General features: G+C 39.7%; 2 protein-coding genes across 2 annotated transcripts in view; both read right to left on the bottom strand.

The window, feature by feature from the left end:
* LOC109034077 (thyrotropin-releasing hormone receptor) overlaps positions 1-12,259 on the bottom strand; it is a 61,676-nt gene extending 49,417 nt beyond the window's left edge. Inside the window, exons 1-2 of the mRNA XM_019047012.2 lie at positions 11,946-12,259; positions 4,580-5,475 (exon numbers count right to left, since the gene is read on the bottom strand). Of these exons, the coding sequence (XP_018902557.2) occupies positions 4,580-5,314 (735 nt within the window). The 5' untranslated portion in view covers positions 5,315-5,475; positions 11,946-12,259. The remainder of the gene's footprint in view (positions 1-4,579; positions 5,476-11,945) is intronic.
* Positions 12,260-21,747: 9,488 nt separating this feature from the next.
* Positions 21,748-25,435, bottom strand: part of LOC109034086 (pickpocket protein 11) — a 68,358-nt gene continuing 64,670 nt past the window's right edge. Inside the window, exon 7 of the mRNA XM_072300074.1 lies at positions 21,748-23,911. Within this exon, the coding sequence (XP_072156175.1) occupies positions 23,559-23,911 (353 nt within the window). The 3' untranslated portion in view covers positions 21,748-23,558. The remainder of the gene's footprint in view (positions 23,912-25,435) is intronic.

Below are 25,435 nucleotides of genomic sequence, written 5' to 3'. Positions count from 1 at the left end.
AAGAAAAAGAAGAAGAAGAAGAAAGAAGAAAAGAAGAAAAAGAAGAAGAAGAAAAAGAAGAAGAAGAAGAAGAAGAAAAGAAGAAGAAGAAGAAAATTAAGGAGAAGAAAACGTATATTTGAATTCCCTGCTTCGTAATCCGTATTATCTATCTCGTTTATTTACAACGGCATTGTTCCATTTTTTTAACAACAATAGATTGCACTATGCCGGCAATTGCTGATTGCTTGAGACAAATACAAGCAATAAGTGTTAAACAAATAAAAAATCCCTCAATCAGTATGAAAGCGAACTAAAACATTAAACTAACGAATTGACTCTATTACATCGTGGAATACCCTCAGGTATCTTGTCGCAATAAACTATGATAATACCGTGAAAAATTATTGGATCTTCTTCCTGACAAAGTTTGACTTAAAATAATAAGGACTGTCAACGACTCATCAAGAATGAAAATACAAAATCCTTACGAAGTTGCTTTGCTTCATAACTGCAGCTTTCGAACACTCTTATTTCCTGATGCCTTTTGATAGTCAAAGGGCCAAACGCAGCAAAACAAGGGCATTAGCAGAATGAATTTATTTACACAGCAAGGTCAATATTTCAAATCAGCCTAGCAAAAAGGAAAGGCTTCCTGAGAAAACGCCGTATTATTCTGAGCTAATGAAGGGCATAATTGTTCCGTAAAGTGGAAAGAGCCTTAGGAGGGCTTTTTCCCAAGAAAGTTGATATTCCTCAGCGAAAAGAAAAGAAAAATACACACATCAGGAATGAGAAAGGGGGCGATTCAAGCTAAAGGGGCAAGGTGCAAAAAGCGGGTAAAATAAAAAAGCTTCAGAGGGAGATGGTAGGAAGTCGTGGGAAAACAAGCTTTGCTTCGTTAGCAATAATTGAGCGTCTTCGAGGAGTCCTACTCAAAATTATCACAAGAATAATTTTCGTCCCCGTCATAACGAGGCTTGGTATATTTTGTTGTGTTCTTTTGTCGAGTCTTTTGAGTGAATGAGCAAAATACGTAATAACTAAAGCGCAGCTTGATTGGAGCCACGCCAACCCGCGGCCCGGTGTTTTAACCCGGAGCGAATCGAATTTCCGGAATCTAGAAACAGTCATCGGCGAATGAGATCATAGGAAAACAAAACTCGACCAGGGTAGCCAATTTCATATCAATCGTAAACTACATAATATGAAGCCACATTTTTTGACCAATCGACCGATAAAATAAAAGAAGATGTGAAAAAGGATACAAATTTGATCAATTTTCATGAACATCCGACGATAACTCGACCAAAATTGGACTCAAAATGAAAGATTTGACATTCAAGCCGTGAAATCGTCCAAAACTGGCTTTAGAGTTATGCTTTCTTAAACGATTAAAAAGGACTACTTACGGAATACCAAAAAATTTGATGACGGCGAAATTTCAGAATTTTTTCTTCGGGCTTCCTGAGCACAACAAGTTTTTAAAATACACGAGTCTTTTGTTTTTTGCGAAAATTCCGGGAGGAAATGCGTGAAAAAAGACTGAAAAATTTAATTTTCTGATCCATTGTTTTTGTCGTGAACTCGTAGGAAGTCATATTTTAAAAACTTGTTGTGCTCAGGACATCCGAATAAAAAATTCCGGAATTTACCGTCATCAAATTTTTTGGTATTCCGTATATAGTCCTTTTTAATCGTTTAAGAAAGCATAACTCTAAATCTAGTTTTGAACGATTTCACGGCTTGAATGTCAAATCTTTCATTTTGAGTCCAATTTTGGTCGAGTTATCGTCATTCTGTAGTATGGTCCCCTTTAAATTTAAAATTAATCAAATTCGGCGCCCTCCAGGCGGCAGCCAATCCCGTGGGAGCACTCTCGAACCCAGAAAGTGACGCCATAGGTGCTGCTTTCTGGTTGGTCGAGAGTGCTCTCAGTTCGTTTTTGGCTCGTTTTCCTGGATGTGCGAGTAAGTCGTTTGCTCTCGATATTTTTCCCTTTTTGGGGGTAATCCTTGCGGATTACCTCCCACCTTTCATCGGACGGGTCGGTAAGGTCACGCCAAACTAAAGTTTTGTGTTTCTTGTTCATTTTCATCCCTTCTTCATTTGTGGCATGTGGCCTGAGTCTCTAGCCCGGCGCTCAGCAGTCTGTTCTGTTACCCCACATCGCTTCAGGATGTTCATAAAAATTAATTAAATTTTTATCCTTTTTGCATCTTCTTTTATTTTATCGGTCGATTGGTCAAAAAACATTGCTTCCTATAGCCAATCTCAGGCTATAAAGTCACATGACCCTTGAGCAAAGATGTCAAACAAAATTCTTCAAAGAGGATGTGTGGGGGCATATGAGTCCCAAGTTCATCTGATTGCGATATACAAGCACTTCCAGCTACGTAAATGCGATGGGTCGTAGACGGGGAAAGGGGAGATGAAGGCATATGCATTATGCAGTCAACGGGAGATGTTCGCAGTGAAATGCGCTGCTCATGTTGGGTACTTCGCCTGAATTCAATTTACCAAATAAACCACCCTAGTGAAAGGTTCTAGCCAGGCTTTGTTGCACCTTGTGCTGCACCCGTTCAGTTGCGTTTCCAAATGCTTGAAATCAAAGTATCCTACCAAAGGGAAGGATTTCATTCGATATTAAACTGATATTTCACTGATACTCCACATAAAATACGAACCCCGCCGGTCTTACGTCATTGCGTTGGATCAAACGTTCAAATGATTTCATCAAAGGATGATGACAAAATACGTTCGATCGGTAAGAGATGGAGGTGTAATTTGTTTCATCGGCAATGATTAACTTTCAAGTGATGATTGTTGATGGTGTATAGTTTTTTGCAATTCGTTCAACTTCATTTTAAAAAAAAAATACTGGACGAACTCTCAACCCGTATCCTCTTTGAGTAAGTGTGTATTATGATTTTAGGAATCATTATTATAATTTAAAATTTCTTTTGAGCATGCCATGAAAAAACAGAATAACGGGTCACGAGGACTCTCCGTCTGGTAATCTACACGCGTCACACAGTGATCCTTCGTTCAGTGGATAAACCATAAGGTGTGTGTGTGATAGGATAATTTTAAAGTAAGAGAGAAGATCCGATGCCGATCAAATGGAGTGTAGACAAGTTAGGTGATTGCGTAGCAGAATTTATAAATTCTCATACAGCATCCATCGACCACCGGATTTGCAGTGTGAAGTACATAGAAATCACAAGATCATATATCATTTTGTATGCATGTTTCTCTCTTGATAGGAAAACATAATGAAAATGTCTAGAATTTATCGGAAATTAAAAATTAGCGTTACCAGTGTACATAGGATTCATCCTGAAGCGCACCTAAATTAATGTATTAAGATTATTATGGACGAACTGCGAGTCTTAGCGACAAGTCAGTCACGTGCACTATGGGTATTTCTATTTTTCCGCACAATTTTTACTTTTCAAGAGCTTGATCAAGGACAGCGCGATGTAAATTTTTACGGATAGGGGGTCTAAATCAGGAGGACGGGAGGGGGAAGGCAAAGGGGGAGAAGGGGGGAATGGGACGGTCGGAGGAAGAGGAGAGGGATCCAGAAGCTGATTGTGGGCTATTCTTGGAGGAATAATTATTTCATTCTTTAATTTCTGTCAGAAAATTGATGATATTTTATTCAGCACGCGGAAAAATTACTTGTTTTTCCCCTTCGGCATTTATTTCTATACTTATCGTAGAAGGGGAATTCATTGCGACATTTTGCGATTGATGGTCTTTACCTCTAATTCTGACTGCTTGTGCCGAGATTTTATACCGTAAAAACTATGGAAGATATTCAATCCTTAAATGCAATCCTTGCCTCAATAAAGACTACAGAACTAAGGGAAACAATATAATGTATGGAACTATGCAAAAACTATGGAAGATATTCAATCATTAAGTGCAATCTCTGCCTCAAAATTAATTTCGCGAATATGCGCTAGACTGGTATGAATCTTTTGAATAAAACGCGAGTTCAGTGGGTGCGTTTTCCAGCGTTCGATAAATTGTCCTACGTTGATTTGAATTGACTGTATTTTTTTTAGATGCTCTGAAATTATTTTACCCATGTTTCGAATCTAGATTTTTGACACGGATAAAAAAGGTCAGAAACTGATACCATGCGTTATAATAATAAGGATGACCAAACTACCACGCTTCATAAAACTGATGCCCCCATTCTCGTTCGTAAAATGAAAGTTGCTGGACCTACATGAGAGATAGTTTCTCTACATCTAGTATTATCCTTTACCTCAACATTGAAACAAAATTCTCTTGAAATATTATTCTGACTTAAAACGTCGTTTCTTGTCGACAATTTTTTTTATGTAAGTTAAAGCAACGTAGTTTTGCTATCCTTTTTTAACTCAAACTTAATGTTAGCAAAACGACGCTTTTTTAACTCAAAAAAACTTTTGTCAAGTTGAATTCGCATGGATTTACCTTTAAAAAAAAAAAAAATTGTCAACCGAAAACGACGCTCAAGTCAAAATAATATCTCGAAAACATTTTTTTTTCAGTGAAGGATCTGTAACAGTAATCATGAATTAATAAAAACTCTTAGAGAACTTACTTGCGCTCTTGACGAACTGGAGCTTTTCCGGTGTTCGCTGTTGGACGGCCGATGAGTGTTGAGCAAAGTCCTCCCCATGAGCACGTAGAGAATACTCGACACGATCAACGGTATCACATAAAACATCATGATATCCGCGAAAAACACGAGGAGATACTTCTCCCTGGATAACTTAAAATCACACCTACCGACCCCCGGGTACCCGCGTATGTTCAAGGGTCTCGTCCAGGTGAGCACTAGCCACGGCGAACAATAGACTATCGAGAATATCCAAACACCGAAGATGATCTTCTTGGCGCGGTTGATGGTGCACATCTTGTAGGCCATCATCGGGTGGCAGATGGCGATGTAGCGCTCGACGGTGAACGCCATGAGGTTCAGCGAGGAGGAGTTGATGCCCAGGTTCTGGAGGAATATGAAGAGCTTGCAGCCGAAGTCGCCGAGGATCCAGGTGTCACTCACGAGGAAGAGCCCCGAGATGGCGACCGGGACCGAGTAGACGAGGACGGTCAGGTCGGCGACGGCCAGGGACACGAGGTAGTAGTTGGTCGGCGTGTGCATGCTCTGCGTCCGTTTCACGACGATGATGACGAGGACGTTGCCGAAGACGCCGCTCAAGAAGATGGCGCCCTGGAAGATGGTGCCGACCACCCGGTACTTGTACGAGTAGAACTCCGGCTCTACGAGGTCTTCGCAGTCCGTTCGGTTCAGCGGGTAATCGCAAGAGTTCGTCATGGTTGTTCGCACGGCGTTTCATCTACACTCCATCGAGAACTAGGACCTCCTCAGGGTTTTCGGAGGTGCAATTACGAGCCGGCATTGTCTTGGATATACACCACCACATCATGCTGAGGTAAAATTAAAGCTTGCGTCTCTATTTGCACTGAGTCTTCGGGCTGAGTAAAAAAATAAATAAGGGTGGTTAAACGCGCCGTTTAAATTGATAAGCGAAGCGAACGAAGGGGAAAACGGAGCGATTCTGTTAGTGGAAGCGGGTGAATTACAATGAATAAAGGAGAAAATTAGTAGAAGGATACCATAAGATTGCGCAAATGATAGAAAAATGACCCCTTTTCAAATAAGTCCAGGATTGCGCTAATAGCACACATGCGGTTAGGATCTGGAAACGCTGTGCTGGTGCTATCCGCAGCAATCGGTTATCGTAATCAGTTATCAGCTTATTCACTAAATTCCAACGCCTCAGATTTTGGCGCAATCCTACATTTCTTTTCGCACAATCCTTTAATTTTTTGTGTGCGCAATCCTCATAAATTTCGGCAAAATTAACGTAATCCTGGATCACCGTAATTATTACGGTGATTACGGCGCAATAGACTGGCTAACGGAAATCCACGATTCATCAATTTCCCCTTTAGTCTATAAAAACCAACCGTCTCAAATAACAGGATCTCTCCATTTTCCATTTGTCTTCTTCGTCCATCCATCTCAATAATTAGCGTGCAGTTGATGAACGCAAGTTGGACCGCGTTTAACAGAAAGGAACCAAGCCACATCAGCTATTGCCAAATTTTACTGGGCAATTTAGTTTTTTACGAAAGAACCTTTGTGCGGATTTCTTTGAAAATTTTTAGGAATTTGCTATATACTATGGAGAAAATTCGCTAAAATTTGCATGAAAATCCGCCCAACCGTTCTCATGTAAAACATTAAAAAGCCCAATTAAATTTGGCAAAAGCTGATGTGGCTTGGTTCCTTTCTGTTTAACTCAGTCCAGTTGGTGGTTAATCGTGGTACCGTCATAAGCCTACTCTGAGTAGAATAGTTATAATGAGGTACAAAAGAAATACTCTCAGAGATAAGTTTGGCAGGGAGCTATGTTGGGTTGATGATGGCTCCAGCTGCTGTCTCCCTGATGATCGAAACTGTTAGTCCAGCGGGCCGATTGTTGAAACCAAATCAGCACGACAAAACAAGACATAGCCATACAAATAATACATCTTAACCATGCAATATACTGCATTTTGATGTCTTATCGGGCTGCTTTGACTTTTCAATATTCGGCCCACAGATGGAAAATTACACCTCTCTGAGTATGTATTTCCTAATATTCTCTCTAATATGATATTAACCTCCGTAAATTAGATTAATTTCGTCATTTTGACAAACCACCAACTTGCGTGTGTGTTGGGGGGGGGGGGGGGGATAAAAAAACTCGGAAACTAGGCACCCGGGTCAGCTGCATCAGTTTGAGGATCTTTGAGCCCCTAATGCCCTTATTTGTGAGACTTCAGTAGAACACATCTATCGCAGGTTTTTTTTTTTTTTTTTTTTTTTTTTTTTTTTTTTTTAAATTATTGAGAATAATGATTTACTCTCACCGAAACATTCAAATTAGACTTCTATGATAAGTTTCTTTCTTTGAAAAAAATTGGTTTCTATAATTAAAGTAAAACCGAATATTTGAGTTTTTCTGCAAAGCACAAGATATCGTTCAAAACAATCTGAGTAACGTTGAAATCTGTTTCATTCTTTTTTGCTATAAACTCGATATATTCGAAAGCCACTCCGGAACCATTATAATACTAGTCAGCATAATCATACTCTAGTCTTTCAATGATTTTGTCGAACGAAAAGTTTCACCCAACGAGACGATAAGGAGATAATTTTTTCCGAGGGGAAAAAGCTGCGGTAAAATTCACTGCTAATTACGAGGCAGAAGCTGCAACAGTGCTTTTTAGTTAAGATGATAAATATTAATAAACAGACGATATTCGACTGGAGTTTCAATTGAGAGTTAATATCGGCATAATCCGGTGGGAAATTATAATTCGATCGTATCAATCATGCATCAAACGAAGTTGAACGAGGACTGATGATGCAGAGTGTTAACGTCATTAGTGCGTTTAGACAGGATTACCACTTGAGAGCGGAGCGGTGCAAAAAGCGGAAGCTCGTCTCGCATCTATTTGATTTGGGAAATCTGCGCGCTTAATTTGAATAAATACGCTGCTCAAATGTACTCTGAAAAGCTTTTTCACTGCTCCTTCAATGGCATTAGCGTGCAGCTGCGCCAGTTGCGTGGCAAAATTACAAACTTTCAACTTAAATAACTAGGAACACCCACGTGCGGTAGCCTTCGGGCTATGCTAAACTCAAAGTCTCTGCCACGGATACGTAACTTTTGAAGATATTCGCGCTCAAGCTCCCAGGAATATACTGACGGTAAAACTAGGGAAGGAAGATATAACAATTTACGGTGTTGCAAACTTTCTGCCGGATTTTTCCTCTTATTCCTTTTATATGTTTATTCACTAACAAAAAATGGAGATGTTGCATGTGTGAGAAATTTGCGATTTGACTGTTTATTCTTACGTAAAAGTTCGCAAGAAACACGATGATGCCACTGCGGTTTTCTCTGAAATCAACTTCCAAGCTCAAAAAAAGCTCTCAAGTTGAGGCCAAAATGGAGGGAATATCCCACGCTATCCTGAGAGTCCACATCTACATAAAGACAAACTCTCCATGCAAAGATAGGGAGCAAATACATTAGCAGGGTTGCCGTGTTTTCAGTTTTGGGAGTCCCAAATAAAGTGGCAGCCCTGTCGATGTATTTGCTCCCTATTTTTACATGGAGAGTTTGTCTTGATGTAGACGTGGACTCTCAGGGTAGGGTGGGATATCCCCGTCCATTTTGGTCTCAACTTGAGAGCTTCTTTTGAGCTTGGGAGTTGATTTCAGAGAAAACCAGTGGCGCCATCGTGTTTCTCGCAAACTTTTACGTAAGAATCAATAGTCAAATCGCAAATTCCTCACACATGCAACATATCCATTGCTTGTCTCAAGCATGATGATTCCAGTGGGGTGGCGATGTATCAATTGATCTGCCATTTAAACCTATGGAAAAGAACCAATAAACAGGGTGTTCCCACCGAACACCTTAGTAATCGATTCCTTAACATAGATTTAAATGCGGAATTATCGATAATTGACCATTCACGCTTCGCCACTGGGTGCTTCTCGAATTTGCAGCAAAGGTTTTTTTTTTTTTTTTATCTTGATTCAGGCTGAATTTCTCTAGCCTCCTAAGTCCCCAAGGCAAGACGTCTTGCAATTAATTTTAGTGGTGCTAGAGACCTGGTGGCAAACCGACCCGTCATTTCAAGTTCTAATTTGAGTCGCCGAAGCACTGCACTAGCACCATCATTGAACAACTCATAGGCGAGCTCTAATATTTTATTTCATGCTGCGAAAGGAAGATTCATTTTTTAGCGATTTTTGACGGCGTGAAAAGTCAAATTGCAAAAAGTTAAAATAGACTCAGGACTGAGGCACTGTAAAAATTGTGAAAGCGCTTTAAAAAAAAGCTGTAGGTGGCTAGGAGAAAGAAAAGAAGGCTCGGTTTAAGCAAAAAAAGGCTTGAATAGAGTAGCATCATTTTTGATTCAAGAAAAAAAATCTTGGCTGCAAAATTAAGATTTTTTTTCTTCAGTGCTCTATTGAGAAAAAAAAACCCAACCATTCCTAGCACGTGAAAATTCGAACTGATTTCTTTGATTTTCTAAAAATATTCCAGGGAAAAATAGTAGTTGTGACGTGCAAAACTTGATTGATTCAGAGTTTATTGAGTATATGATTACATATTTGAAGAAAAATATTGAAGCGTCTGTTAAATGGTGACTACAGAAAAAAATATCTTCCTCCAAAGTATCTACAAAAGTGTAAAAAAGCAAAATTGCTGAGTTAAAAAAAGTCACGTAATGAATCTACCTTGGCAAACACTAGGAGAGAGAGGGAGAGAGTAGAATTACGGACGCGAACACACTCGCATCAATTCAAGCGCTCATTTGTTTATTTCCAGCGCAGCGGAAAGAATTTCAAAGTGAAATGGAGCGGAAATTAATTGTATTTGATGGTTCAGAAATGATGACCTTGATCCATCTCATCGTCTATTGACTTTGATGAAGCATGTACATAAATATAAGTATACCTATTAATATACCCTTACGCGGTTCAAGTCTTCGCTCCTCTGACGTAAGGGCATATCTCTATCTCCACATGAGCCCCGGAAAGCTGAGAATTGCACGAAGAACTCAGTGGCGTGGCGTGAGTTGCGATGTATCGATTGTTATGCCATTTAAACCTATGGTAAAGAATCGATTATTAAGGTGTTCGCTGCGAACACCATGTTCATCGATCCTTTTCCATAGGTTTAAATGACAAATCAATCGATATATCGCAAAGCACGCCAAGCTACCGGAAGAACTGGGTTCACGTAGAAATTGAGATACACCCTTACGTCACGAGATTGACGGAGTGTGCATTGTAGTCGAGGGACCTCGCATTTTTTTCTTTTAATCCTTTCGCATTTGTTGGAAATGAATGGGGGATTACTTCTTGAAATTCTAATTAACAATGAGGATATCACGAGTGAAATTCCTATTTTACAACGACAGTTTGCTTTTCCTGCGAATCCCTCACTGACATTAATACCTAGATATGGCTTTATTCCAAAAAAAAGTGAAATAAAGGTTTTCTTCATTATTTACTCATTCCTTTTGTCTCGGATTACGTGGGAAACTTCGCTCTTTACTTTCATACTAGATATTACATTATGATGCTGCAGGAATGCAAACATCGCTGTTTACCTACCAGCAAATAACTCGCTGAGTAGCATGAGTGGTTCATATTGCCACAGCTTTTCAAAGTGAGCAGTTGTAAATTTCATTAAACTGCACACTGAATTTTAATTTATTTAATTGATAGTATGTACGTAATTCCGGTAGGCGTGCATTTTTTTATGTATTTTCCCTTCTCTTCTCCTTTCTCTCTTCTACATTTTGAAGCTTGACGAGAGTAATTTTTTTTTCGAAAGAAATGCAAGGAAAACTTGACATTTAGAATGTTCATTTGTAATTATCCACAGAAAAAAAGAGCTCATAGTCCATACGGCATAAAAATGTTCCAGGGAGAGCGATCATTGCCGAGTTGGATCACATAAAATCTGATTTTGATATTTCGACGGAAAACTCCCTAGAGAGTCTTCAATGTAATAATAAGTTTCAAGGGGCAGTGAATGCTGTATATCGTGAAATAACTTTGTTCTATAATCTAATGAACACCAGGGTGCGCACACGCAATGCGTGAAGTATCCATGTAGTCTTGTAGGCGCTAATACGCATTTTGCGCTGACCGAGAGGAGAATGATGTATTATTTAAACTTTTTTACATTAGCTGCACACCAGGAGACTTTTTTTTGGGTATCTGCCTTACGTCTGTCTTAATCAGATAATGTTTACACATTCTATTTCAGGTTTGGGTTGAAATTTAAACCCAAAAGCTTTGTAAGCGATGACGCACACGTAAAATAACGGAGGACTCTGGAAGTATCCTGACTGAAACAATTTTGTGTTGAGAGATCCCAATTAATTATTTCCTTCTTACTAGATATAGCCGGGAAAATATCTTTCTTCTAAAAATTTGTGAAAAATTTGATCCTAAAATATCCGCTTATAATCAATAATAATGCATATCGATGGTGTAAGTCGGCAATCACATAACTCGGTTTGCGACGTCGCAGACTTCCTGTCATACTTAATTTTTTTAAACGAAAAACTACTCAATGGCAATTCTTTAAGACTGCCGTGATTTTTCTTCTCTGTGCAGAGAAAATTCTGCAAAAACTTCAAGGAATACTGTCAATTTGTTCTCCTTTAAAAAATAACCTAGAGGCGGAGATTTTCAGACACAGCAAACGAGATATGTGATTGCCGACTTACACCGTCGATATATACTTTTAGTTCGACTCATTTTTCATTTTAAAGAGTTTAGTAGTTCAATATTGATATTTTTACGCGATAATCAAACCTTGATAAGAGGAAGTTTCGAACACAACATTGACAACACTTGACCAAAACTGTCTTTGATAATCAAGTAGTCAAATTGTTAAAATAGATGTTTAAATATCAAAGAGACGTCAAAAAGTTGGTGAGCCAACTATTTTGCCACAACTGATGGGGTTTTTTTTCTATTATCGGTATCTGTATTGAGAGCTAAAAGATTGCATTGATTTGAAATAACACAACAACTGAAATCAGATTCTACTTGCAAATTATGAGTATTTACTCGATTGTATTCCAAATGCTTGAACACTTCTTATTCGATTGAAAAATAAATAATTTTGTAATTCCTTACGCCTATAAATTTCCATTCAAACACCCTAGAAAATTGCCAAAAAATTCACCTTTACCAGCTTTTAACCTCCCATTGAGTGCCTTAGACATTTCGAAATGAAACACGAAAGCCGATGATGAGAATTTTGGGCAAGTTGTTCTAACGATCCTCAAACAGTCAGCTGACCAATGCCTTTATATAATTACGTGTAAAACAAATCTGAAGGGAACCATACCATTTCCACGGTACAGAATAAACAGCCTTGCGTTACGTTGAGTTTGAAAATAAACTCCAACACAAAAACAGATCCGATCGAACGGACGATACCCGCGTGAGCATAAAAAGCTGTACCGCAGATAAAAAAAAATTTAAAAAAAAGTTCTTCAGGCCGAAAAATGACTTTCAGTCCAAAAAAATGGCGATGTGTGGAAAATGGGAAACCGATGGGAAACGCGAGACACGACGAAACCGTGCGATGTACGAGATATCGTATCTCGGAGCATTTCAGCAAGTTCGGGGCTCGCAGCCGACGCGTATCTCAGTCAAGGAAACACTAAACCAGAGGTACGCAAGGGATGCTCAACCAGCCTCGCAACCCCCTCCCCCTCCATCCCTCGCTCGAGCTCTCTTTTCGGCGACGTTGTCCGATCCCTGTTGTCTCCTGCGGGTTTTTCAAGAGAGGAATTTGTGGCTCGGAACCGCCTGGATGAAATTTCAGCGCTGTCATACTGAAAATGGTTGCATTCTCTGCTCTCTTAATTCATGTTGGATTTTTCCGGCCACGTATCGATGACAAGACCGACGAGAAAAAAAAGGAATATGAACAAAAATGAAATTGAGAGTGCGCATGTTATTTTCCCTTTTTTTATTTAATTGCATATATTTTATTTGTTTTGTTTTGTTTCGTTTTTTTATGCGTTTTTATTGTATTACTTTGAAAAATGGTTCAAACTTGGAATGGTACAGTAAAGACTGCAAAAAACTTATTACTCATTTTATGATGTTTCGGATTTCTTTCCACTTATCACGCGTCAGGCCCCGTTATTGAATGATGAAATATGATATTATGATTATCCTTTACGCCTCTTCAAAAATGTAATCTGAAAATTGTACGCTAGAATATCACGTGATATTATTTTGAATCAATTTGAGAATTAAAGTAAAAAAAAATTTAAATATCATATTTTCGTTACCTGTTTTCATTTTCGCCCTCGATATTATTGCATGCAATTTTCATTTTTTTAAATATTTTATTGAAAAAATAATTATGCCGACTTTTTCAAATTGGAAGTGGTTAGTTTCCCTTCACAGAAAGTAAAGAAAGCTAGAAGTTTGCTATTTCGCGGCTCAGGGTACAGTGCAGGGTCTCGCCTGAAGACTTATTTTTTTGGTTGTACTTGTGAGGTGAGTTCTCTCTGTTTGTTCACACCATGCTTAGGGCCGATTTTGACTTTTTACTGCGTAAGTATGACGTCAACAATCGTTAACTCCACGATCAGATTTTGGGTTTGTTGATACAATGATCGTTGACACCACGCAACGTTACCGGATTGTTCGAAGTTTGAAGTTTGAACACCCAAAAACAATTTCATCAGCACAAATGACCTTTTTGTTCAAATGGTGCCGATTCGACGACAAATCACATTTCAATTCAATCCTCTTTTGACTTTTGGGGATTGACAATTTTAGCGACAGCAGACACGGCGTTACTGTGGGGGTGGCGTAAACTCCCTCCCAATTAGGATCTAATCGTCCTAATTAGGAGAGAGTTTTAATTAAAACTTTCGAGGAAGCTCTGTCATTTAACTCTTCTCATTATTTATACACACTCAGCATTAAGCGAAAATTGTTGTTAGGCCTTTGTTTGAATTGGAATGTAGTCAAGAGTACTCAAGAGAGTAAGAGGCTACTCAATATTGAAGCTTTGTCAATGAGTATTATTGTCGCTGATTTTTGTATCCTTGACGGAAAAATATTTAAACATGTTTGGAAATGCAGCAAATATAAAAATAAAAATAATAAAAAGAAGATTTCTTACAACCATTATGCTGCCATTTTTTGTTGCTTTATTTGCATTCCCCTGAGGCCTTTCGGCTTACATGCCATCATCAGCGGGGAAAAAATAGAAAAATACAAGGGTGAATCACTATAACCACGACTACAAGCGACACACCAACTTAAAAGAGACAAACTAACAAACTAATAAGGTAAGCAACCACATGATTACAAATACCAGAACGCAACCAGTTTAAAGAATATAGTAAATTTATAAATAATTAGCGATCAGTGACTTGCATTAGCAAGTACACAATTTTTTACTTGCTAATGTAATGTATTACCTGAATGTAATGTATTCAACTGAATTTGGTCGACTTTTTCAACCAAATCAGCACGCCCTGGTAAAAATTGGCAGTAGAATCTGTGTTCCAAAATACCATAGACCTACAGCCGGCTGTAAGATTTCCAATAGCTTCTTTAGCCGGCAACACAATTTCTTGTGGCCTTTTATAGCCGATGGCGACTGAGCAACAGCCAGGCGATAAAGTGTATGCTAAACGATACTAATTACGGATGCTAGGACTTAGTGAGTTTTTGGACTACCGCTCTCTTTTCGGGCCGTAGTATCTTGAATTATTTTCCGAGGAAAGCTCCGTACTTTTGATGGATGCCTGCCATTCCTATTATGTTAGCGCGCCTTCAATTTCGTATGATACTGTGCAATACCTCTGGTGTGAAATAGTTGCTTCAGGCGCCGTGGCACACTGCGGCACGGCTGGCGGGCGGCCAGCGCGAAACGCGCATTGGCGCCTACAAACCTAACAGGTATACTTCACGCGTTGCGCAATGCGTGAAGTATCCCTGTTAGGTTTGTAGGCGCCAGTGCGTCGCCGCTCCGCTTTGTGTTAGGCTCTAATATTTAATCTGGCGGAGTCAGCGTTATTCAACCGATGATTTTGAAATGTTTGCACATCATGTATGGATTATTCTCATTTTAATTGATGAAAAAAAATATGTATTAAAGGAAAATATAATGTGTGTTTTGTAAATATTAAGGTGGTTCCGTATCAAACTTAATGATTTCCAAAGCACACGAATTTCTACACAATTTCTTATAGCCTTTTATAATCGATGGCGAAAAAGCAACAGCCAGGTGATAAAGTGTAAAGCCTGGCGATAGGAACTATAGCCCGGCTGCATAATTTTTTATCGCTTCGTATAGCCCAGCCGTATGATTTTCTCAGCATTCTACAGCCAGCTATATGATTTTCTGTAGCCTTCTTTAGTCGGCTATAAGAATTCCTATGGTATTTTGAAACGCAGCTCTTATCGCCAATTTTTACCAGGGTAATTAGCGATCAGTGACTTACATTAGCAAGTACACAATTTTGTACTTGCTAATGTAATATATTCACTGAATGTAATGGATTCAAGTGAATTTGGTAGACTGTTTCAACCAGATCAGCAGGGTTATGAATCAGAAGAGAGAAACGCAGCGCTGAAGTCAAAAAGTAATTCCGTTGCTCGATGAATTTTGGCCAACGTTTGCATCCATTTTGACCCACCTTGGGCGTCATCTCTATCAGCATAAAAACTAAATCGACAGTGTAAGTCGGCAATCATGTAACTCGGTTTGCGACGTGATAGGCTTCCTGTCAAACTTTATATTTTAAACCAAAAACTACTAAACGGCAACTCTTTAAAACTGACGTGATTTTTCTTCTCTGTGCGAAGAAAATTCTGCAAAAACTTCAAGGAATGATGTCAGTTGTTTCTCCTTTAAAAAAATAACATAGAGGCGGATATTTTCAGACACCGCAAACGAGTTATGTGATCGCGGTCTTACGCCGTCGAAATATAGGTGCACCGTTGCCACGAAAGTCTTTTCGTTCTGTTGTAACGGAATCAGCACTGAGTTAAAAACTTTCACCAAATCCACTCGCAAATTTTTTCTACATAGATCATCAATTAAATCAAGCGATAAGTCCACTTTATTCCAGGCAAAATTTCAATATGAAAACGTGTATCGAAGTCGCTCGATTCTCACCAAATCGATCGGCCCAATGACCTGATTTTACCTACCTCGATCCTTTGGCAATACCGCCAAACATCAACAACCTAATAAACAAACTGGAGAGGCTACTTCTTGGGAGACGGTCGTTCGGGTTACGATTCGAGCTCCTATTTTGCCGGGAGCGAGGGACGCGCGGCGACAGTTTTATTTCCGGCGATCTCCACAAAAGGAGCTTAAAAGCTCGCCACCCCTCCTCGGACCTGGGAGCTGGGCGCCTCGCCGAGGAAATCAACGAACGGATAAACATGGACGACGCGCTCTCTACGGATGAGCACAATGCAACTTCGGATCCAGATTGTTTCGTTCCCCGGCTGGAATTCCGAGGGCTGGAACGGTCGGAAAAAAAGAGGGAAGCGTTAGTCACCACTACTTGTTGAGAGCTGGCTTAACGATAAACCATCCCGGGAATCTCTCTTTTCGGTTCAAGTCAGTTACGGAGTTGTCAGTTCGGATGAAGCGAAACGTCACGGAAACAAAGAGACTGCCAATGCTTGAATTTCCCAGGTTTGAAATGCTGCCGTGCTATGGATGAACGCCGTATGAACCTTCAGGCAGGCCCGCCACAAGGGGGGGGATACTGGGTCCTTGGTACCGGGGCCCGGGCCCTGGAGGGGCCCGTGACGCAGGTGACAAACCACAACGAATTCATGTGTAACCCTTGTCTCGTAGGGAAAAGTGAAAAAATTACCCTAAAAATTCCGCAAAAGGTGAATAAAGTTTCAAAAACACGCTAGGGCACTATTAAATTTTTCTTACTTTTTTAGAGATTTTCAAGATTTTGAGTATATGTAGAATGATATTTTTAGTAACTGTGTTTCATTTTCTTCCGTTGTCGGATGCTAAGAGGCTCCTTTCTGGGCATCCTCGACTTCAATGGCTTAACTCCCTTGCCATAGACGTACGAAAGGGGAGTCCAGGGGGGCCCGGCTCCCCATAGAATTGAAAATTATCACCTGCCCCCTCAAAAAAAAATTTATAGATGTTTTAAATGCAGCAATTCGAAAGTTTTTGGTGCTGAAAGTAAACAAAAAGGCGTAATTATTCTGCAGAAATTGATGGAAAATCTCCATCATAAGAGCTTCATAATGCGTCCAAATAGATTTAAAATTTCAAAAATTTCCCGGGGGAGGCCCCCCGGACCCCCCCCCCCCCTGTGCTAGGGACCCGGGCCAGAAAATTGGTACCAGGGCCCGAAGTGGGATGTGGCGGGCCTGCCTTCAGGCGTTGCCAAATTTCCTTTGATAAAAACCGAATTTACTGGGAAAATTGCGAATATTATTTTCCAAAATTTTCAGCCAATTTTGTACGCAATTTAATCTAAAACATCTGAAAATTTCAAAGAAAAATATGCATGAATGTGGTGAAAAATACAAGTTTCATCCAGGGAAATTTGGCTACTATCGAATTTTCATACGGCGTTCTTCCTTAGCACGGCAGAATAGGTGTTCTGCCGGTTACTATCTAAAAGCGCAAATTCCTGAGGCATTCCCGTACCATTTTGAAATATGGTTGTATAAAGATATTAGGGATACCGGACGGACGGACACACATTTTTTCAAGTATGTTTTTTTTACTCCACGATCCGTAAAGCGCCTAAAAATTATGAAATTTAATTTTTTTTTTTTTTGGATGCCAGTCCTTGCTCTACCCGCAAGAATAGCGAGAAAGTAAAAAGTTCCAACTAATAAGTGGCATTTCGGGGTATGACACAACTGTTTCTGACAATTATCAGTATTTGTACCACATTAGAAATTCCTTTCTGATGCTCTCAAGATTTTAAATGCAGAACTGGACCACATTTTGCGATTGGGAATTACAGTTTCTAGCTCAGTTTAGACGCAAAAGCCGTTGGCAATAATCGCAAAAATGCACAGACCAAATGCGCAAATTTTGAACACAAGTAGTCATCCAGAAGCGCAAACATGGAAACCAATCCAACCTGAACCTAACCTAACCTTGTGTTACATAACCCCTCCGTCGCCTTGAAACCATACTATTGTTTATGGAAAATAGCCACCACCCCAAAGTGCCAATTGACAATTTCCGCTTTTGGAAATTTGCACCCTTGCGGGTCTTCGGCTCTGCCGTTCTAAAGAAGAACGCCGTATAAACCTTTGAACATTGCCAAATTTCCTCCAATAAAATACGATTCTTTAAGGAACTTGTAAATATGTTTCTCTCTATTTTTTGAAGAATTCAATTCATAATAATAATTGAGGACTTTCCAGAAGAAGGGCTCATATCAAATTGGAGTATTTGTCTAGGCTCCGATGGGAATCACCGTCAGATGCCAACGGGTCGATTGTTAAATCGTTATTGAACGAACTTGATCGATAAATAGCATCGCCAAGGTAGGGATTTATCGATCAAGTTCATTCGATAACGATTCAACAATCGACCCGCAGACAGAAGGGGATTCAGCAATTTGGCAACACCGGATTTCTTTCATTTAAACCTATGCTAAATAATCTATTCTTGCCGGAGCACCTGGTCCCTTCAAGAATCGATACATTTCCTTCCAAAAGTTTAAATGGAGGAAAGATAATGTTGCCAATTTGCTGGATCCCCCAATGCCCGCAGAGTAATAATGGAAACTCCAAATGCATTATTCTCAAACGCGATTTTCCGCCGAGGGCTCTTTTTCCATAGAGCCTCTCAATCAAAGCCTCAAAATATCTAGAAATCTCAAGAAGAAATATTCATGACTAACGTAAAAAAAACATATTTTATCAGGGGAAATTTGTCAACATTATACTTGTAATATGGCATTTTTTCGTATTCCAGCAGCGCTGTGTCGCGGGGTTCGAAATAGCCCAATTAAATAAGTGGGAAATTCGAGTCGATTTGGGGTCACAAAAAGTTCGGACTGCGCTGTCACGTGACTAGCAATGCTGTTCCGACGTCTATTTTTCACATGCAGCACTCCTACATTAGCTCTACTCGATATGATCAATTTTTTTCATTTTCCCCCAATAATTTCACCGCCATTTGCATGCACTGCACTTGACCCTTCAACACAGGAAATGAAAGGAGCGTCAACATCGCCGGGTTAAAAAATGAAATTACCCTTGGTTCAACCGATCACAGCTAATAAAAGCAGCTTAAGCAATGTCGTCAATCTGTGGAGAAAATTCCAAATTAGCGAGTGGGGTGCCCAGAAGTAGATATTCGGATGCAACTGTACAACTCTGTATACCATCTCAGTTTTCACAAATGATGCTCGCCATATAGTTCGTGCTATTTATATATTGAGTGCAGCTATCGAATGCACCTATTCAGGGCTTATTTTTTTGTGCAAAAGTTTGCGAGGATGAAAATAATTGGTTGTTTTCATGAGGTAAAAAGATTAAAGGGCTCTCTTTGATTCGAGGCATCATTGTGTTACGCCCAATTTAACGAGGCTAAGCTCCATGAGTTGCGATATCCCAAGTATTGTATAGAATGAAGCATTGAAAATAAACGTTATGGGTGCTGCGGGTGTTTTGCCGGTGTATTAATTTTACTATGAATTAGAAATTTTGTCCTAACAAGCAATTATTGTCTTCAACACCGCACTTGTGTTTTCTGGTTTAACTTTTTCAAGCACCAAAAGATCCGAAACTGAGCTATCAAATCCGATTAACCAACAAGTTTCTAGTTGGGAGAAAATAATCGAATAAACATGTCATGTGGGTTGCGTTCAATTATTCCCAGTCGTTCGGGTAACAAGAAACTTGAGCTCTTGAAGAGAATATTTTCGGAGAGAGTCTTTGGCCAATTTGTGACAAGAAATATCAGTGTTTGGGTTTTGTTGTTGCTTGGTCTCTAGTATAAGTTTAAGAGCAAGTTGTTTGTTTGCGATATCTGACTCGATTTTGTACTTATACAGGCCGTGAACTCGCACATTTCAGTCCATCAATTCTAAGTTCAAAACATTAAGATAAACATAATTAAAACCTGTTCAAAATTTTACGGTCTCTTGCTTGGAATCAGAGAAAAAATCAGTAAAATTTTTAAACAAAAATGCCCACCGGTAAAAATACAATTTGCGAGTGAAAACTAGATTATACAGATAATGTCATTTGGTATTCTTGCCATTTAACCAGTGTTAATTATAAACGCTTAAGAGCATTCCAATGTCGCTAACCTTGCAAACATAAACGATCATATAAACTAGTTTCACCTCTACTCCCAATAAACTATAAATTCAAGACAAAAATTACTGTCGCAAAGTTTACTTTTTGCAAAGAATGTACCTAAGTTGCACGATCCCACCAACATTGAAATGCTCTTAGTTCCTTTTTGCAAAATGCGATCCAATTGGTTGTTGCTGCAAAAAAATAGTTTCCCACAACCTGCTATACAATGCTCCAGTGACCATGGAAGTTGGCCCAAGCACTAACTTTTCGGGAGTTTCGCATATTTTCCGTTTCTCCTCATCGCAGCTTCCATCAAACCGCAATTGCCCGGAAACTTGGACCGCACATCTTATCTGATAAAATCGTCCGCCCTTTAGACCGATTCTGGGGGGGTTAGGCTAGACTTGTCGATGAGTCAACTGTTGATCTAATTTCATTACGTGAACGTAGAAGAAAAACGGGGTAAAAAATCACTAATGTGTGATCAATTTTCAAGGACAATTCTGTAATTTCTCCTACGATTTTAAATAGATTAAAACGCGTAATATCCAAAATCTAAGCTCAGATTCGGATTCCTCGTGAAAAATTGATGCGATTTCATGCATCAAATTTTAGAATAGCGTGAAGGAAAGAGGTTTAATGACGTAAAAAAACACTAATGTTTGATCAATTTTCAAGGACAATTCTGTAATTCTCCTACGATTTTAAATAGATTAAAACGCGTAATATCCAAAATCTAAGCTCAGATTCGGATTCCTCGTGAAAAATTGATGAGATTCCATGTATCATATGTTAAAATAGCGTAAAGGAAAAAGGTTTAACGACGCGTATAGATTCTGTCATACTACCCGTTTGAACTACGCCGCCGCGCGGGTCGCCCGAGTGAAGCCGAGCGGGGAGGCGCCGGCCGGCGCTAACATTCAGTTTCGTCGCGAGGAATTCCTCACGATAAATTCTTATTCTTCCTCCTCCGCTGACCCACTGAGCACTACCCATGTTGCCACGTTGCATTCATATGCTCGAATCAGTATGTCTACGTTACGTCTCTTTCCTTCACGCTATGCTCGGGTATGATACATGAAATTGTATCAATTTTTAACGAGGAATCCGAATCTGAACTTTGATTTTGGGTATCACGCGTTTTAAGTAAAATTTTTCAACTTCAAAAATCCGAAATGACTGAAGTGGCTTAAAATGCCATCTCGGCTCCTGATCGATGGATTTTCCTGAAATTCGTTGTCAGGGTATGATACATGTAATCGCATCGATTTTTCACGGGGAATCCGAATCTGAACCTCGATTTTGGGTATCATGCGTTTTAAGTAAAATTTTTCAACTTCAAAAATCCGAAATGACTAAGTGGCTTAAAATGCCATCTCGGCCCCCTGTTCGATGGATTTTTCTGAAATTCGGTGTCAGGAGGTATTTTTCGACGGGAAACTCGCAATTTTAGTCCATTTTTTAAAATTCTCAAATTCAAGATGGCGGACGTGGCCTAAAATGCTATGTCGGCTCCTGTTCGATAGCTTTTTTTGAAACTCGGTGTCTGAGGGTATTTTTCGACCGGAAACTCGCATTTTTACTATGTTTAAAAATTCTCAAATCCAAGATGGCGGACGTGGCCTAAAATGCTATGTCGGCTCCTATTCGATGGATTTATGGCGCCCCCTTACTACATGCCTACTCTTATATTTCTGTACAGCTGCAAATTTAGGGTCAAGGGGCGCCTGACCGTCTATAGACCAGGTGGAGTTTTTGTCCTGAAAATTTACCTTTAGACGGCAATTCTCTTTATATTTTGTCTATGGTTTTTATGCCCCCCCCCCTTTCTCGCGGACTCTCTTTTCACTTTTCTTGCCTCCTTTTTCCTCCCATTTCCCCCCTTCTTCCTTGCTTTCACTGCCCAACCTTGTTTCCTTTTCCTTTTTTCCCCTTGTCCTTTCTTCCCTTTTTTCCTTTTCCTTCCCCCCTTTTTTCCCTCTCTTCTTCTTTCGTGGCGCCCCCCAAAGGCTGGCGCCCGTGTGCGCCGCACGCCCTGCACACGCCCTAAGTCCGGGCCTGACGCTTACATCTTTTGCAAGAGTTGATTTCCAAAATTCCCGTTCTGCGATTTATTTTCCCCGTGCAAATTTAAAGATAAAACACGTGGCAGAGTGATTTAATTCATACCTTGTCTGGTGGCCCTTCACAAAAAATAAAACTCGTCATCGATGATAAGGTAACTTTCTATAAGTTTAAAAAGTACTCAGTTTATTGAAACAAATTATTTCATGAAACAAAAATTGTGTTCTCAAGCGATATAAACTCGTCATCTTAAATTAGTTTTCGACGGATCTAAGATAATCTGTTTACACTCATAAGGATGTTCCTCAATCATTTTTATTTGGTGAAATTAGAGTTCCTTTATAGAGAGAGTTGAAACAACGCGACTTATGGATATCACAAACGGGAATAAAGATCACACAAATCAGACTTTTTTGTAATATTCGATAAACCCATCCCCGAATTCATATCTCTGTCGCCCCTCTCATTCCATTTGTTCCTTGCCGTGCCCCTAATTCCCCGGTCCATTTCAGTTCATAATTTTTGCAATTGTTGAACATGTAATCTTTATTCCCGTTTGAGACACTGTGGAGTCCTAAAATACGGGAACCAATCATAAATTGATTCAAATTGTCTTTACTCTCAGTGGATTCAAATTGTCTTTAGTGTCAGTATAAAGGGCCTGTAGGTGCAATTAGAGCCCCTTTATATTGAGAGTAAAGACAATTTGAATCCATTTCTGATCCGTCCCCTTATTTTAGACCTTCACAGTGTCACAAACTGGAATAAAGATTACATTTTCACCAATTGCAAAGATTATGAAGTAGAATGAAGCGGGGAATCGGGGGTACGGTAAGGAACAAACGGAATGTGAGAGGGAACGGAGATAGGAATTCGGGAATGAATTGATCAAAGATTACGATTAACGGTCCGATTTGTGTGATCTTTATTTCCTGTTTGTGACATTCATAAGTAGAGTTGTCTCAACTCTCTACACTGAAAAAAAATTCTCGGCGTTTTTACCACGGTCCGTTGGTACTTTACCATCTCACTTTTTTTACCAATTATTGGTAATTTTACAAAGACAGAGTGGTAAGCTTACCTAAAAACCGGTATTTTTACTGGGTTTTTTTTTTCAGGTAAGAATACCACTTTTATTGGTAATCAATTCCCGGCAACTTTGCCATTTTATCTTGGTAATTCTACCACAGTCGATAAAAAATATTGGCGTTTTTACCAAGGTCCAGTAAAATTACCGGAAAAGTTCAAAAATTTTACCGAGATTCCTCGGTAAAATTACCAATTCCATAAATGGTAATTTTACCCCCAAAAAAATGGGATCAAATAGAACCCTTAATTCTTGGTAATTTTACCCTTTTCTTAGTAAATACGCCAAGATTTTTTTCTTCAGTGTATAAAGGGACTATAGCAGTGGCGTGGCGTAAATTGCGATATATCGATTGTTATGCCATTTAATCCCATGGAAAAGGATCGATAAACAGGGTGTTCGCAGTGAGCACCTTAATAATCGATTCTTTACCATACGTTTAAATGGCAAAACAATCGATACATCGCAATTCACGCCACGCCACTGGACTCTAGATGAAATAAAGGTTCATGGATAGTACGGGAAAGGGTGGAATTTGTTCTTCTCGGGCTTGACGGAGACGGCGGAGAGGGGTTTGGGGTCTGGCTTGCACTTGTCTAAGAGCTCCTCGAAAAGGGACTTCTTGTCGAGGCGCCAGCGGAGGATATTGAGTTTGAATTGGCGCGGTTTGGCTTTGGCCGGTGTCATCCCCGCTTCGACATCCGTGTCCTCGGGCTCCGGCGCGGGAACGGTCTCCGGGTCCAGTTTCCGGTTCCGATATTTGACCAGTCGTTTGATGGACCGGGCCACGAAGTAGAGCACTTCCGCCACGCTTATTAGGCTGCAGCCCAAGAACAAACTCGCCACGCCGCCAAACGATACTGCAAAGCAAGAAAAGAGGAGCCCACATTTTGGGTTAGTAGATCCGAAGCAGAACACAAATTGGACCGCGCTATACACACTGGAAAAAAAACACATTGGATCTAGAGTCCAGACTCTAGAAAACATTGACAAGAAAATGGACTCTTGATTCAATCAGATTTAAGCTTAAATCAAAAGGAAATCCGCTCAAATTAAGAGGCTTTGTTCTTGATTTAAGCTTAAATCTGATTGAACCAAGAGTCCATTTTCTTGTCAATGTTTTCAAGAGTCTGGACTCTAGGTTCAACGTGTTCTTTTTCCAGTGCAGAAAGGAACCATGCCATAATATCAGCTATTGCCAAATTTAATTGGGCAATTTAATTTTTTACATGAAAACGGTTGTGCTGATTTTCGTGCACACTTCAGTGAATTATCTCCTCAGTGCGAAGAAAATTCCTTAAAATTTTCAAAGGAATCCACACAAACGTTCTCTGGTAAAAAGTGAATTTGCCCGGTCAAATTTGGTAACAGCTGATGTGGCTTTGTCCAAACAGCAACTTCCTACGTTCAATAGTTTCAGTGAAAACCACTGAGTGAACTCAACACGAGGATACACTTGGTTTATAAATTGAACAATTATTGGAGGAGGTATGACAAAATGATCTGATCTGCTAAAGATATGGGTTTGAATGAGAGATGCCGCCAGATGACGTTACTGGGCGGTGCATTTTCTCACTTTTATATCTATTTTTCTACTATTTCCCAAATCAGAAAAAATTATAAAAATACTGCGAACTCAGCTCTTTAGGGACTCTCAGATGAAGCGATAAAACATTTTCGAGCAATTTCTCCAGTAGGAGCTACAATTTCTGACTCATTTGTTTGTATGAGCACTTATCTGCATATGGAAAACTATGGCACATGCGATGTATCTAGAATAAGCTAATAATTGTAGTTCTTTATTGCAAAATATAGTCCCATTACGCGTCCCCCTACGCGTGTGGATGATATTTTTTTGTTGGTTTGTCTTCAAGCATTAGGTAGTGTATTGCCATGTCGGTAATTTTGGAGGTTAGGTCATGGAGCTCTTAGAGCCCAAATAGATTTTTATTTTGGCGACCCCCCCCCCCCCCTGGAGATCCCAATTCGGGTGAAATTGACCCGACTATCTTCTCTGGGGGGAGTTGTGAGGCCTTTATATTCGAGCTTTAGATATTGGTCCACAAATACATCCTGAAGAAATTAGCGGACATCAAACTGAAAAAAGGGAGAAAAAAATCGACTGTCAGTTCTGCTGAAGATAGGAGAAACGTAATCGGGCCTCGTTTTTTAATTTCCCTCCGGAATGTGAGCGATACCTCATTGGCAGCATAAAGCGAAGCATTGCGCGTTCACGCCTCGCGCCATAGCGCCTTCAATTTTGTGGACGCAACGTGGACATCCATCAAGTACGAATAGTTGTATCTCTGCGCCGTCGCTAACGCGCGACCTTTCCCTCGCTCTGTTTCCTCATTATGTTTCTTTTCGTTTGTCTTGTAAATGAA

Source organism: Bemisia tabaci, chromosome 4 (genome assembly GCF_918797505.1).
Source record: "Bemisia tabaci chromosome 4, PGI_BMITA_v3".
Taxonomy (NCBI): Eukaryota; Metazoa; Arthropoda; class Insecta; order Hemiptera; family Aleyrodidae; genus Bemisia; species Bemisia tabaci.
This window is presented reverse-complemented; position numbering and strand designations above follow the sequence as displayed.